Raw genomic sequence first — 15,265 nt, 5'->3', positions numbered from 1 at the left:
TGGGGCGCTGAAGGGCTGACTGTGTTCCCGCAGGCCTGGCGGCGAGCTGGGGAGCCTGGTGATGGGCGCTGGGGGCGTGCAGCGGGGGTGAGCGGGAGCGCGGTGCCGCGGGCTCCCGGGAGCCCGTGACACCGGGGTGCTTGGCGGCGGCGTCTGGACACCGGCTGCAGCCGCCTCGGAGGCCGGCCCACCCTGCGCGGCCGCCGCCCCGCTTCCAGGCTGTAGCCGCCCGTCGACCTGAGGCAGAGACGTGGCAGACGGCCGTCCGCAAAACCAGACGAGTGTTGCTGCAGCGCGGAGGAGCGGAGCGCTCGGCGGCGCTTACCGGCCGCGTTCTCGTCGCCGCCGCGAGGTGGGTGTTCGCCCCGTGTCGCCTCCTCCGAAGCCGCTCTCGCCGCTGCCCCGGGCCCGCTCGAGGTGCCGCGCTCCGGCCAGCCACGCTGGGGTGGAGCGGCGCGAGCCGCGGTGGCCGTTAACGGACTTCCCGCCTGCAGCCGGCTCGAAGGGGCCTCCGCGTTTCCTCCCCTGGCACAAGGGCCGGTGCTGGCCTTCTCCTAACCGGCTTTTCAGGCCTGGGGGCCCGTTAACGGGTCGGCTGAGTAACGGCAGCCCCGGAGACGGAGAGCACGGGTACATCTCAGGCTCGGCCGCCGGTGATCCGTGTTCCTCCCCTGCCTCCCGGGCACAAGCCGGTGCTGCGTAAGCCCCAGGTCATCTCTGCTCTGTTGCCCTCTCTTCACAGCTGTAAAACTTGTCCTTGCTGGAATTAGCAGCAAGAAAACTTTAACAAATATTAAAGAAAAATAACCATGTTAATTTTTTTAGTTGAATGATATTCTACAGATGTGGTTTTCTGACAAACTGGCTTCTTCGTGCCACTTCCCAAGTCGCCATGTATACATTGTATATACCCCTTTGCTGGTCTTCATAGAATGTTCCTCTCTCTGTCTTAATACTTTTTAATTAAAAAAAAAAAAACCAAACTGTAGAATGCGATCATGGGTTGTGATGTAAGGATCCTTGTACAAGCAGTAAAAATACAAAGCAGTAAAATACACACATTTCACCTTGTTTAACTAGTTTCTGGAAGTACTATTCATAGTATGTTTTCATCTTGTCATCCAAAGGGCACTGACAGCAAGACAACAGAATGAAGACCAAGTGCCGTGGTCGATTTATGTTTTGCTCCAAGACAACCACCTATACGTTTCTGCTTGGAGGCGTGTTTATTGCGTTGGGCTCAAGTCGAATCCTCCTGATGAAGTATTCTGCCAATGATGGTGCTGTTGGGCAATAAACATAACATACCTCAAATAAGAAAGAGTTGATGTTTGGGGTAAAATGGATACCCAAAAGCCTAGTTCTCCACCTGCAGAGTTCTTAGCATAAACATTCTGATATATAAATAGTGACATGTATTTCTGTACTTGGGGGAAAAAAAGAAGTGACAAGTTGATTTGCAAGGTGTATGACCCACGTGGAGGTTCACCCTTAAAAGATAAGGCAGTGAATTGTTTTATTGCCAATTTTCAAAGGCTAAATTGTTGTGTAAGCAGTATCAATGGTGCGTGTCTGGACTAAAACATTTGTCTCACAAAAGGCTTAGGAGAAAAAAGTGGTATCATAGTGAGCGTGCTATAACCAGCTATTACTGCTTCTCCTTTTGCCAAGTATTAGCCAAGTATGCTAACAAGGGAAAGATACAGTCCTAGAAGAAGGTTGTGCCATCCTGGAAGCTATTTTTTGTGAGGGAAAAAAACCAGCATATTGCTGTTTGCAGAAAACATTCCCATTTTCACATTTTTTTTTAAAAACAGTGATGTTCTTGAGTCCTTCCAAAAAGTTCTGCTGTAAACTTGGACCAAATGAGGGAAGGTTTCAGCCCAGAAAGGACATTGTTTGGGAAGTTGTATATCATAGAAATTTGAATATTTATAATGAAAGTGCCGACATAGCCTTTTGCATTTATCAAAAGTGGCTAAAATTGTGACTGAAGGGGTTAAAATAGTTTCTTGCTCTAATGATGAAAACAGGAGGCAGAATCTGATTGTCTACTCTCTGATTTGCTGAATCCCACAGAGAACAAATATGACTACCTTCCTACAACAGTGAATATATGTTCTGAAGTAGTAAAACTGGTCCTGTGTGTGGTATTGGCATTATGGGTTAAGAAAAAAGGTAAGTATCTACATTTAAAATGACTAAAATATGTTGATTTTCCAAGATTTCCTTTACTTCAGATGCTTTTTTTTGGTAAATGATAGATGCACATGTAGTAGTGTGGAGTAGGTCCTGCTAGTAAAGTTCACTGGAATTGTGTCTTCCATGCAGAATTATAGCTAAACCATACTTTTATAGCTCTAATTTGTGCTGTGAATTCAGGTGTTCTTGAGTTGTGCGTATGGTAGCTGAAATAGGGACACGTAGGCTGAACTACAAAGTGAAATGAAAACACAGTCTAACATTTTCAGAATTTTGACACAGTATCATGCTAGGATAATAGGAGTCACCTCTCTGTGAGGTCATGAATTGAACACAAGCTTAGAAATTGCACCAACTCAAGGATTAATCTTTTAAGTTCTGTTGCTCTGACCACTTCTATTTATAAGCACCACTGCCTTCCACTGAAGGGGCTTTATGTGTGTGTAGTGGTATTTGAGTTAGAAGCAACATATCAGTTTTATAATTCAAGGTGGCTTTGTTGTGAAAACAAATTTTGAGGTTAAGGAAAAGCGGTGTCAGGCTTTACTAGCTACTGGTTTTATGTTGCAGGCTATGTTTCCTTTTTCTTTTTTTCCTTGGCTTTTCTGTCTTGTAAAAAGGATGAGAGGTTAATTTCATAGGATTTCAAAATGGTAGAGAACAGAAGTTTAAATTGAAAGAGGGTGTCAGGCACTGGTGACTCATGTTAAATTGAGTGCTAGTTTTGCCTGCTTTTCCATGTAGCAGTCATGGCTTTGGCAAGCTGATGAAATTTTTACCTCCACCATTTGGTATAGATATACCTAAGATAGTAAATATATTCAGTCAGTGTTTGCTACTGCTTGAATTGACTACACATTTTTGTTTGTGTTTCCCTACCCCCATTTTTTCTCTTTTTCTTCCAGATGTCTGAATTTTGCTGAAATTATGTGTCACTGGTTCAGAACGGATTAAATAACATTGTGTGTTCTTAAAGCTGTCCTAACAAAGTACTTGTCACCAACTCTAGAGTAGTCTAGAATATCAAAGTAAATGTTATTCATTGTGTCTTGTCCTTTATTTCTTCCTTTTTTCTTTACGTTCTCTTTTTAAGCAGATCATGCGCTGTGTGCCACAGATACTGAGTACTGGTTTATTTTATATTTCTGACGTTACTGGCTGCCCTTTGGGTGCTATATGAACAGGTTGTTGTTTCAGTTATAGATTTGATTGATAATAATCAGAAAATCATACCCAGTAATGATGTAGCTATTGTGTGGGGACTTTGGGGTGCTTTTTGGCCCTCAAAGAATGGTTGATCATTTAATTTTTGCTCCCAGTGGACAAATACTCTGATGGGGCAAAAGGTTCCTTGATGTTTTCTCTGGTAAAGCAGGGAAGTGAATGCCCATAGCCACAGGATTGCTGCTCTAGCTGTGTGTTCTGCTCTCTATGTTGCCAGAGGGCTGCAGTATCTTAATTTTTTCAGTCCAACTATGTTCTGGAAAACAGAGTATGGTACTTACTTAGTTACAAGGTTTTTAATAATAAGAAATATGTCTTACTGATTTCTTTTCAGAGGGTTGTTTGGATCATCCCTTTGAATGCCTTTCCTGGAAGAATTTTTGTAATTCCATGAAATGGTCAATTCCTGCCTTTCTTTACTTTTTGGATAACTTGATCGTCTTCTATGTACTGTCCTACCTCCAGCCAGTAAGTATACATATACTGAATAAAGTATCTTCCGAAATCTTAGTGGTAGATACCATTGCCATTAGACTATCTATGGTTGTAACACACTGGCAGGGCAAAATTTGCAGGTAAAAAAATGATCTGTTGCCTGACCAGCCAGACCTTCTCATTGGTGTTGTACAGCTCTCAGCAGAGGCAAGTCTCTGTGTGTTTTCTCTATCTGAAGTGATTTAGAAATAGGCTGAATTGCTTAAGTACTAGGCAGGTTTTTGGTGCTTTCCTTCCTTTGCTTTCTTTAACTCTGTATTTGTCTTCCAATGCATTTGCTCATCTTGCTGGTACTTGAGTGCACTTTTCTGTGCAGCTTCTACCACCTTATGTATGTACACAATGACTTTGACTCCAAAGAAAAGTGAGTGAATGTAATCTCACAAAGGGACTAAGTGTAGCAGCAACTCAGGAGGGGAAGAGGAAAACGGTTTGACTCTTCATTTTTGCATTTTTTTCTTATGTTTAAGCACAAAATTTAATATTTAATTGGTGCTTCTCGCTACATTCAGCGTTTTGGATGAATCTGCATACGCTTAGGAAATAGTACAGGTTTTGTGCTTTCTTTTTTTCTTGTGCTAAGGTACTTTTTGTTTTATAATCTATGTTTGAAGTTAGATGGAAACAGATAGTGCTTCCTATAAAATACCATGGCTGCCGCAGTTTGACATAAAAAATAAATATAAATATTTATATTCCTTCTCTTTCAGAATTTCTTATTAAAATATTGTCTTTTTAGGTGTACATTTGTCAGGGACAGACCAGAGTCTAGAATAGGACCTGACTGGAAAAATCTAATTAAAATCAGGAGTCAAATATCTTCAGCATACACAGGTGTTTGGTACTGTGGTTTGTTGTGTGGGATTTTTTGGTGTTTGTTGGGTTTTTTTCATATTTTCTTTTTTTTAACTTTAGGAAGGAAATTCAGCTATCATGTTTGCAGTATCAAAGCCTACTGTTTACCAGGTTACGTAAACACTATTGCTTTCTTAAGCAATGTGATTTGGCTCAGTTAAGGTCATCTTTTGTAAAATGCACAGCTTTTATATTTTACACACACCCTGACATTTTGTCTCTTTCCCCTCAGAACATGTGCTCCATGATTACTCTTTTTTTTAGAACTCTTAGTGTCTTATACTTTTTAACTGGATATATTTTATGAGGGTTATCTGAAATTATAACATTATAATGGTAAAGAAGTATTAAAAGAGAGAACTGAATACCTTTGAGATGGAATGCCTTCACAGTGTATAAGACCATGAAAGTGAAAAGGTGGAGACAAGACGCTTGAAAGAAGGTGGCCATAACTGACTGCACTTGGTTTCATGTGACTTTAAAAGCTAATTAGGTTTGGGACTAAATAATACCTGAGTGAGCAATTACTTAACTATAGAGTTGCTTTGGTGAGATTTTTTTTCCTGAAGCTTCAGCTGTAACTATGATACTCTTTAGTGGCTAACATTTGCTAGGGATAAGACTTTTTAGAGGCTTTTTGTGACATGTAAGTTAGTGGCATGGTGATCTTTGGTAAATTTGTTTTCTTATTCTTTCTCATTTAGAACAGAGGTCCCTTGAGGCCACAGAGAACAAAGCAACTCAAAATTAATTCCTTGTAACTGTCCTGTTACGGATTTTGATCATATTATGTTACCAGAGATGTTAAGTGGGGAGCTTTGACTGTCAAGCAGAACTAGAGTATACATGGAACACTTCTACATTTTATATTGAACCTCTTTTTTTCCAGACTGGTTTCTGCTAGTTCCAGATTCTCTTGTTTATTCAGTATTTTTCTTCTTTCACAGTATTCACCTAGCATGAATATTTATTGAGTTGAAATCTTTCAAAGTGGAAAATTAAGTTGATATTTCTTAGGCAGATGTCTTATGTGTCAGTCTTTGGCTTACTTGAGCCTGTGTCATGTGTTTCATGAGATTTATTATTCAGAAGATAGTATGTTGGAATAGGGTGGAACTGAGATAATGGGAAAAGGGCTTATACTTTTCCTTTGGTAAATGAAAAAGGCTTTGCTATTACAGAATTGGGAATGTGGAAATGCAGTGGAGAAAGCTCAAGATAAAGTCTGTGTTTTGCACTTCTGAATCTATGTACACTTTTGTGTAAAAATGTCTGAAAAAGTGATCTCACTCTAAGGCTGAATTGGAAGAAAGATTTCAGATGCCTAGATTTTTATACCTTTACTGACTACATAGGGCAGTCCTGAATAAAACACAATTTGGGAAACACCCCATCCCTTAAAAAAAACCCCTTTTTTCCCCACTGGTGCTGTTAAACTCTGATCTTTAATGGTAACTGCAGTACCTAGAAGAGCCTGTTCTTGATCCACCATCCTAGTATAGAGTGTCTAATGCAGAGACCAAAAAGACAAACCTTGTCACAAGGAGTTTGCAGCTTGGGGTCATGGCTGTGTGTCTTTGCACTGTTGTCATAATTATTATACAGTTATTCCCAAATAAGACAGGAGATTTAGGATTGTCTTGAGTTGTACTTTGAAACAGGTGAATTTTTTAGTAGAATTGTAGTCTTGAAAATTCGAGTTGAGCACCTCCTTACCTGTGAATGATACAGCACATGCACTTGACATACAAGAAGCTTACTTTCTGCAAGTGCCTTGCCCAAGTCTGAGATTTCATGAATGCTGCAAGCTGGCACTGCAGCCAGAAGCAGCCTTGCCTTCCCCTATTCTTTTCTTATTTTCATTTTAGAGCAACTTCCTCCTTTGTGCTGACAGCTGTTTTTGCAGCTGACTGGTCAGCCTGGCTGGGGAACTGATCTAACAGAAAACTAAACTGTTTTTTTTTGTTTGTTTGTTAAGTAAATTTTCCACTGGATGGGTTTCCTCACATGTTTATTTCAGTACAGTTTTCCCCAGTGCAGTCAAACTTAGGGTCTGTTGTTTGCCTGAGGTTTTGAAATAGGACTTGCATGATGTTTTAGGGGTATGTAATTCTACCACCTGGATAAGGCAGAAAGTTCAGTACCAGGATGATGCTTTTCACTCTAGCATCTTGTAGAAAGGTGAACACTTGAAGTCAGTGGGCTTTTAATGTCCACACGACATCTGGAGTATAACTTTGTTCCCCTTCTTTTCTTTCTAGGCAATGGCTGTGCTATTCTCAAATTTTGTCATTATAACAACGGCTCTCCTCTTCAGGATAGTGCTAAAGTAAGTATAAATGAAATTTTATATCTTCCTAGCCTCGATGAAGAAGTTAATCTACGTGCTTTCTCTTTGTCTGATGTGAACAGTGATGCTGTTTTCTTGTGGCTATACCAACATGGAGAGATGGCTTAGTTTTCTACACCTGAAGGTGTACAAAATAATAGCTTATTAGGAGTCCCTACGTATTTCTACACATTTGGTCAACTGTAATAGAGAACAACTGGTTATATAGTTGTTGGATTATCAGAATAAAGGTTTGGGTACTTTCGTTTGTACACTAAATCTCATATTTCGTGATTAGCAGTGTGTTGTAGTTCTTAAATGAATGTAAATGTAATCTAACAAGAGGGGATGAGATATGTAAGAGTGAAAGATAGACTCGTCTTCAGTAATATTGTGCCAACCTGTGTTCCTAGTCAAATGCATAGTATATTTAAAAAAGTGATTACATGTCCCTTCTTCATTATTCATGTGACAAAAGCCAGCTTCTTTGTCCTATGTGTTCCACTTCACCTAATTTGTGCTCTTTATGGTGTGATTTAGATTCAGAAAAGGCTGGGAGGGAAATGGATATTTACTCAAAAAGTCACTTGTGTTCAATGTGGAGGAAAGATGCCTTTTCTACACGTGCTATTATATCAAAAGAGTGTCTGATAGTCTAACTTGAAATGCTTTTTCTCAGTTGTTTAGTTTTTTTTGTGATGTTAAGAGTTTACTTAATCTTCCAAATTTCTGATTTTCCCCAAGATAAACAAGCTTTGCTTGAGTGATAAAACAGTATAAATATCTCTAACAGTCTTACAAATTACATTCATATATTTATATATTTGTATGATATACCATTGTAAAATACTAGAAAAGGCCACAAAATCATGTGGGAAAAGTGAAATGTAGTGAAAGTCTATCAAAGGAAGAGAGCAATTATTTGAATGTCTGTGATTTCTTTTTATCCATCAGACCTGTGTTGAAGACAACAGCTGTTTTTAAGTTGTCAGGCAGTCAGTATCTAGATCTAACATGATCCTTAAATTATCTCTACAGAATACTGCATTTTGTATTCCTGTGATCGCCAGGCTTGCCATAGAATAGCATGCGATGTTTTAGCATTTTACTGTCAATTCTGCAAAGCCAGTCTCTGTCTCCTTATCTGTGGAATGATGTCTTTTATGTGTTTTATTGAGCTTGTTCTCATGTCATTTAATTTGTACCACTGTATTTCTAAAGTTCGTGGCGTTTTTTGTCTACTCCTAGGCAAAAACTCTCTTGGGTACAGTGGGCATCTCTGGTGATTTTGTTCCTGTCCATCGTTGCCCTGACTCTAGGAACTGGAGGCCATCAGCAAAGCTTGGCTGCACACGGATTCCATCACAATATGTTTTTTAGTCCATCTAACCACTGCCTTCTCTATGCTGGACCTGAAGAAGCATGCCTGGAAAAGGGCAACTGTGCAGCCCCGAGTTTCCTTCCCAGCTTCCAGTGGAATATCACCAGTACCATGGCAGGAGCATTGAAACCTCTCCGCCTCAGCCTTGGCCATCTACTTATTCTAGTGCAGTGTTTCATTTCTGCCCTGGCTAACATATACAATGAAAAGATCTTGAAAGATGGGGATCAGCTTGCTGAAAGCATCTTCACGCAGAACAGCAAACTCTATGCCTTTGGGGTGCTGTTCAATGGGCTTATGCTGGGGCTGCGGGCTAAGGACCGGAGGCAGATAGAGAATTGTGGCTTCTTTTATGGGCACAACGTCTTCTCAGTGGCTCTTATATTTGTCACGGCTTTCTTGGGGTTGTCTGTAGCCTTCATCTTGAAGTTCCGAGACAATATGTTCCATGTTATGACTGCTCAGATCACCACTGTCATCATCACCACAGTCTCTTTCGTCATCTTTGACTTCAGGCCTTCTCTAGAGTTCTTTTTGGAAGCTCCTGTAGTGCTTCTCTCCATATTTATCTATAATGCCAGTAAACCAAGAGGCCTGGAATATGTTACGCTGCGGGAAAGGGGCAAGCTTGTCAAAGGAGTTGCATGGGAGAGGTCAAGTGGGGTAAGGATTTTCAGTACTTGTCTCCTCTGGTTTCGGTTTTCTTTTACCTCCATTTATGCTATGGAACATTTGGAAGATTAATCTTGCATGTGACTGGACTCATCCCTGAACTCATACACCAAAACTCCTCAATATTTCTTAAAATCTTTAAAATTCATTGAGTGTTCCTTCGCATATTCCACTTTTTCAGTTCATGAAGCCTAGGTAAGCATTGCATTCCTGCTGTGAGTATAGACAGTCCTGTGAGCAACTCCAGCTTTGTACAAATCCCTTCTTGAAACTTCTATAACCAAAATATATTACTGGCTGTGAGCATCCAAAAATTGGAATCCATGCCTGGGAAATAATTGTACTTAAGTAGAACTGGTTAATCTGTGTACCTGAGCCCACATCATGAAGAAGTTAATATATTTGATGTTAAGATTCTTTCTACCTTAACAGTCAAAGTCACCTGGAGACATAAAGGTGATGTTTAAATACAGTTTTAACATGTTTTTTTTGTTGTTGTGTTTGTTGTTTTTTTTTTCCTTACAAACCATTTCTTCCAGGCTCATTCGTGTTTTTCAGTCTAGTTAACTAGAACATGGCAGGCATGGTCTTAGATACGTCATTCAATCAGGCTGAGCAGTCAGTCAATGGAGGAAGGGTTAATGTCTGAGAGAGCTTTTAGTCTGCATGTGCAGATCTGTGCTGTAATACAAGTTGCAACCAGCAGAGTGCTGTCTCTATTTAATTCTAAAAACACATTTAACTTGGGAGAGATGGTTTCCAGAAATTCCACATGGTACCTTTTTAGGTTGTTGTTTAACAAGCAGTAAATAACACCAATTCATATATTTTTGGTATACTAGGCGTTTTCTATTTTAGTACTTAAAATTGAGCAGCTGTGGTAAAACAAATAGCACTATATGCGCAGGCTTCCTAATGAAGGAATGGGCTACAAGCTGTTTCAGGGAGTAAGTCACTAAAAAGTGTTAGAGATACAGGGGATGATTTTTATGATCATATATATCCTAGAGCAAGATTGTAACACACTGGTAAGAAATTTTATGTAAGTGATACATTCAAAATAAACTCTAATATTTTTCTTTTTCTTTTTTTCTTTTTTGTATTAATAACAAGATAAATTTTGCTCATGTTGTTCTCTTTTGCTTCTGGTTACTGTAGGATGGAGAAGAATTTGAGAGACTGAACAAACCAAGCAGTGACATTGACACAGATGAAGATTCCCTCTAGCATGACGCTGGCTCAAAGAAGTACTATTACTCATACAGAGAGAATGTCAGCTCTTTATTAACATAGAGAAGGGTCATTTTTCCCCACTTGCAGAGCAACTGCGACTATTTTGGGGCTGAATGCCAGAGGTGGATAAAGAAAACATTCAAGCCATACATATGGAGAGTTGTAGTCCCTCTTCCTATCCATGTAAATCAGGAGTTCAAAATCTGCTGAAAGAAACAAAATTTATAAGTAATTAAAACAAAAAAAGGCTTGGACCCTGGACTCATTGGTTTGGGTGGCATGTTCTGTATTGTGGAAGGCAGTCCTGGACTCTAACCATGTGTCTTTCACTGCCTTGATTGACTGTACTGAGTCACTGCAACTTCCTGTATGAATTCCTTGATTAGCAAAGCAGAGATAAAACTGTTCTCTACCTTGCAGAAGTGATACGAGCGTTGATTAATGTTTTTTCTGCATCTTCCAATGTACAAATGTTCAATTAAGCTTTCTTTTCAGGACTTAAGGTGTTACTACTAACCTCATAAATAATGAGGCATATTGACTGTTCTAATTGTATTTTGGCAATTCAGATTGACATATCCCTAGCAGAGTATAAAAGCCCTTCTGAACCAACCTCATCAAAATTTCACTTGAGAATGTATAATAAATAATTTGGGCTAAGGATATCTTGATGCTTCAGAGAGGCAGATCTCTGGAGTGTGATTTGAGTTTGAATGGTCTTAATTCTGTCTTCATTTGTGTTTTTACATCAGTGTAACACTATACTGGCTCCTGTGGAGTCCGTTCTTTCTGATTTTCTCTGATGTGACTGAGAGCAGTGTAGATTTCACTGACTTCAGCCACTAGTTCTGCTCACATTTTCAGTGTGAGATTGTTGTGTGCCTGTCTCCCAGTGTCTGGGGAAATGGAAATCTGGAATGCCTTTATAGCAGATTGTGAATTTTACACGTGATGTACATGGCCTAACATTGAAAGAGCTTGAATAAAACAAAAGTGTATTAAACAGTATGAATGCATGATAGGGTCTTTTTTTGCGTTTAGAAAGGCTATGTGTAGAGGTTTAGTTTACACTCAGGGCACTATCTGGAAACAAATGTTATGCAGCTACAGTGGTGCCCTTCAGCATCTGGAGCACTGGGCAAGAGGTGCAGGTGGTAATATCATTTGGTGTTGCTCCACCCTGTCAGACTGATAAGGTCTTGCATTCGTTTTGTAGAGAGAGAAATCATTCTGCAGCATGCCAAGCATAGTGATCTCAGAGTCACTGTTAAGGCATCTGCTGGATTGTATTTTGAGTGAGATGAAAAATAGGTTCCAAATAATTCAGAGAATTTTGAATGAGAGATGGGAATAGGGATGCAGAGAAGAGATTCTTGGTATGTTTCTAAAGCCTCTTCTCTCAGTACAGTAGAAAAGATGTTGGTTTCTAATTTCCTTCCTTCAAAAATGTATCTTTCATAGTTGAAAGATACTGTCAAAAGAATTCTTAAGAAGATAAGCAATGAGTTCAGTGTCGGAGCTTCATACCCCAGTGTATAGTAATCAGCGATGCATTTCTCTGTGGACTGAAGACAGTCCTGTCTTTGTTCTCCTTTGCCATCCTGGTCCCAGGCTCTGTGTGTAACAGCTAACTTAGGCATACTGTATTGAGGGCTCATTGCTATATTAACATACGTCTTGTCACTGATACATCAAGAGGGGCATCCTGTTTCTACGTGTCGCCAATGACTGTCAAGTTATAAACTATGAATCTAAAATTATTATTCTAATTTCTTACCTTTTTTTTTTCCAGGAGCATTAACTTTTTCTAGCATATATTAAGAATACCTGTACAAAATGGAATTACTGTTGTGCTTGAAACATTTTTTACAGCTGATCTCATTGTGCTCATAGGCTATTTAAAGATAAGGAATCCCAGTTGTTTGCATCTGTACACCTGAAAGCATGTTTCAATGTAAATTCCAGAAATATGGTTTTCATTGGTTTATGATGTCCTGTTTTGGGAAATGAAACTTCAACATCCCCCTCCCGGCCCCCCCCCCAAAAAAAAAAGCTCACACTGTTAGAGACTTAGTTGCAGTAAGACATTTTCATTTTTTTCTGTTACATACAGCTTTGCAATATATACCTGCCTGAGTTCATTGTCTTTTTCAGTCATAGCTACCAACTTCAGCAAGTTATTTCCAAGAAGAGTGAAAGTACTGTTAACTTTAGATTGCTTTGCATTTACATGAGCAGTAGCTTTTTACATTAACTTTTCCATAGAGCTTTGCCTTGCACTGAATCAGAACATAGAAATCAGCCTCATACCTCTAATGACAGAGCATCAAACCAAAGATGGATGTCTTAAAAACTATATGTTTGACCTTACAGCCCAAAATATCTGCCTTAAGAGGAATGAGATAGGGAAATGACTGATCTGAAGATTCTGTAAAGTGCACTTAGTTCCTGCTTTTGACTTTTGTCCTGCTTAATGATCTTTCCCTCTATAAATCTCACCAATGGTATCATACTTATTTGCCAAAGTCTTAGATTGCACAATCAAGTATATACTTGTTGATCCAAACATTTACTTGCACTGTAGAGTTGGTCCTGCCTAACGTGGAAATCTTCATGGTCTTCAGGTTCAAATTCTCAGAGAGATTCTGTTGGATTGGTGCGGCAGGTTTATTTTAATAATGGAGAAGTGTATATCCCCTTTGTAGCAACAGGAATGTTAATTGCTCTCTAAAAATGTAACGATTTGCATCAACTTGGCATTAAAATGCATGTAAAGTAACCTGAAAGTATAACCATGCGATTCTGTGCAGCTGCACTATCTACAGATAGTTGAATTGAGTCTGTATGTGACATTTGTTAGAGGAAGTGCTGTAAACAATTGTCAGCTGGAGAGCAGCCCAGGTTAGCAAGAGGGAGCTATTCTATAGTTACATTTTTCATATATATCATGTGAATCCCACTTGATTAAGTATTTCCACTGTATGCTTGTTGACCTACTCAGTGTTGGAAAGCTTACTATTTTTGTCCTCAAATGACAATTGGGAAATTTATGAGGAGATTTTTGGAGAGCAGCGTTAGTTTGGCACGTAGTTTTTAATGAATACATTGGGCAGAGAGTTCTGATTTAGAGCCCAGATTCGCAAATGTTTGAACTTAATTGCTACTGAGGATGTTATGTTCCTTCCTCCTGGTTTAAGGAAATATTAATAGTTCACAAAACCTCTCAGGAAGAGAGATGTGTTCGTGTTTCTCTTGTTTGGAACAAGCCAATTAAAGCAATATTTATTTAGTTCATTTCATCTACTTTGTCAGTCTAGCAACTGAGCCATTGGTATTTGAAAGACAGTCTGTGGATGAAAACAGCCATCTTGGAGCTGAATCAAATCCCATAAATAAGTATAACAAAAAGGTTTTTTTTATCATGTGGAATCTTCCCACTAAGGCTGTAGAAATAGGACCTTAATCTCAGTAAGTGTCCTCAGAATGATACTGCAGGGACAGATCCAAGTGCTTTGGATTTGATTTGTGTTTTAAAAAGTGAAGTCTTTATTTGGAGTATTGTAGCTCCAAATGCTTATAGTCTTCAAAATAACTATGTGTTATTGTTGAAAGGATTTTTTGGCTTGGTGTTCCTTCAGACTTTTAATTTTCCATAGGGGGAGACAGGTTGCAAAGTCAGGTTTTTAAATCATTGCTAAAAGTTTCTGGTAATTTTGAGCCAGTTTCTGATGAAGACAGGAATCTGCACCAGAATGTAGAATAATAGTGAGTCTTCCTCAAATTCAATGAATACTTCAGTGTGTAGTTTTGGTTAAGAGCTCATCCCAGCCTCCCTTATAAATGGGTAATTTGTTTGGAGTTGTCTTTTTAATGCAGCTGCCACAGAATGCCTAGGCTGGATTTGCATAACTTTGAATTCTGGAGAGGGGAAAAAAGAAAATAATTTGGATCAGGTGTTACACTCTCTTTTGTAAGTTAACTGTCTCCTCTTGCTCAGCACAGGACATTTAGTTTCCGTGATTTGTAATGAGGGTTAAAAAGGGTTTCATTTAGAAACTTTACATGGAAAGCAAGGTTACAGAAAAGTTGAAATGAACACCTGGAAAAAATGCACCCCAAAGGTGTTTCTCTTTTTGTGTGTAGAAGGTAACTGTTAGACATCTGGTACACTTTCCTCTGCTTTTGCTTGAGGCAAAGAAAGTTAGGTAGCTGACCTTAACACACTGATGCAATAAACACTTGTTATCTAAAACTGAGCTATGTGACCTCCTATTACCTTCTAGAAACCTTTCAGTTCTGTGATTTTTTTTTAAACTCCTCTTTGGTTGTTTTAATTTCTCTGCACTGCTTTCAGCTGTGGAAGTACTGTAGTTAATGAGCTCTTGGAAGTGCTCTGCAGGCAGCAGTCCTCTCCAAATGGTTCTGTTGCTCTATCAAGTGTCTGCCTTAGCTCCAGTCACCAGAGAAAGGTAAGTCAGGAGCTCTACCCTGTGCTCACTAGACTTTGTGTTACGGAGGGCAGCCTGCCCCAGAGGGTGACCAAGTTTGTAATGCTAAGGAAGAAGTGGCCAGGCCCTGTGACCTCTCCACGTCTCTCTGCCTTGCTGACATTCAGAAGGGCAAGCAAGGTCTGACCTCTTGTGACTGATTTTCTAAAGAAATCATCTGTTTTTGAGTGAACTTGCTGCTTTACTCAGTTCCGGTTTTGTCTGGAAAAAAAAATAATTAGGAAAATGCTAAAACTCAAGCTGTGGTGCATACTCTGGCCAGCTTAGAGCTGTAACTTCTCCCTATTCCTGTGCTACTGCTGAGATGGCAAAACCTAGTGAGTGCGCCCTATTGCACGTATCTATACATGGCATGTGCACCCATGT

At 39.5% G+C, this 15,265-nt stretch overlaps 1 protein-coding gene across 2 annotated transcripts; it reads left to right on the top strand.

Annotated features, from left to right (window-relative positions):
• The first annotated feature begins 213 nt into the window (after positions 1–213).
• Positions 214–11,399, top strand: SLC35A5 (solute carrier family 35 member A5). Of its 2 annotated transcripts, XM_082054659.1 has the most exons (7): positions 214–352; positions 1,128–1,280; positions 2,080–2,178; positions 3,761–3,894; positions 7,038–7,105; positions 8,354–9,149; positions 10,317–11,399. In XM_082054659.1, exons 2-7 carry the CDS (start codon positions 1,151–1,153, stop codon positions 10,383–10,385), a joined length of 1,296 nt encoding a protein of 431 aa, XP_081910785.1. In that variant the 5' UTR covers positions 214–352; positions 1,128–1,150; the 3' UTR covers positions 10,386–11,399. The 2 variants fall into 2 exon arrangements, with proteins under 2 accessions (XP_081910785.1, XP_081910786.1); XM_082054660.1 differs by lacking the exon at positions 214–352 and having other exon boundaries at positions 1,138–1,263.
• Positions 11,400–15,265: the final 3,866 nt, after the last annotated feature.

This window comes from Streptopelia decaocto, assembly GCF_964273445.1.
Source record: "Streptopelia decaocto genome assembly, chromosome: 1".
Lineage (NCBI taxonomy): Eukaryota > Metazoa > Chordata > Aves > Columbiformes > Columbidae > Streptopelia > Streptopelia decaocto.
Note: the sequence above shows the minus strand (reverse complement) of the source record. Positions and strands in the feature narration are given on the sequence as shown.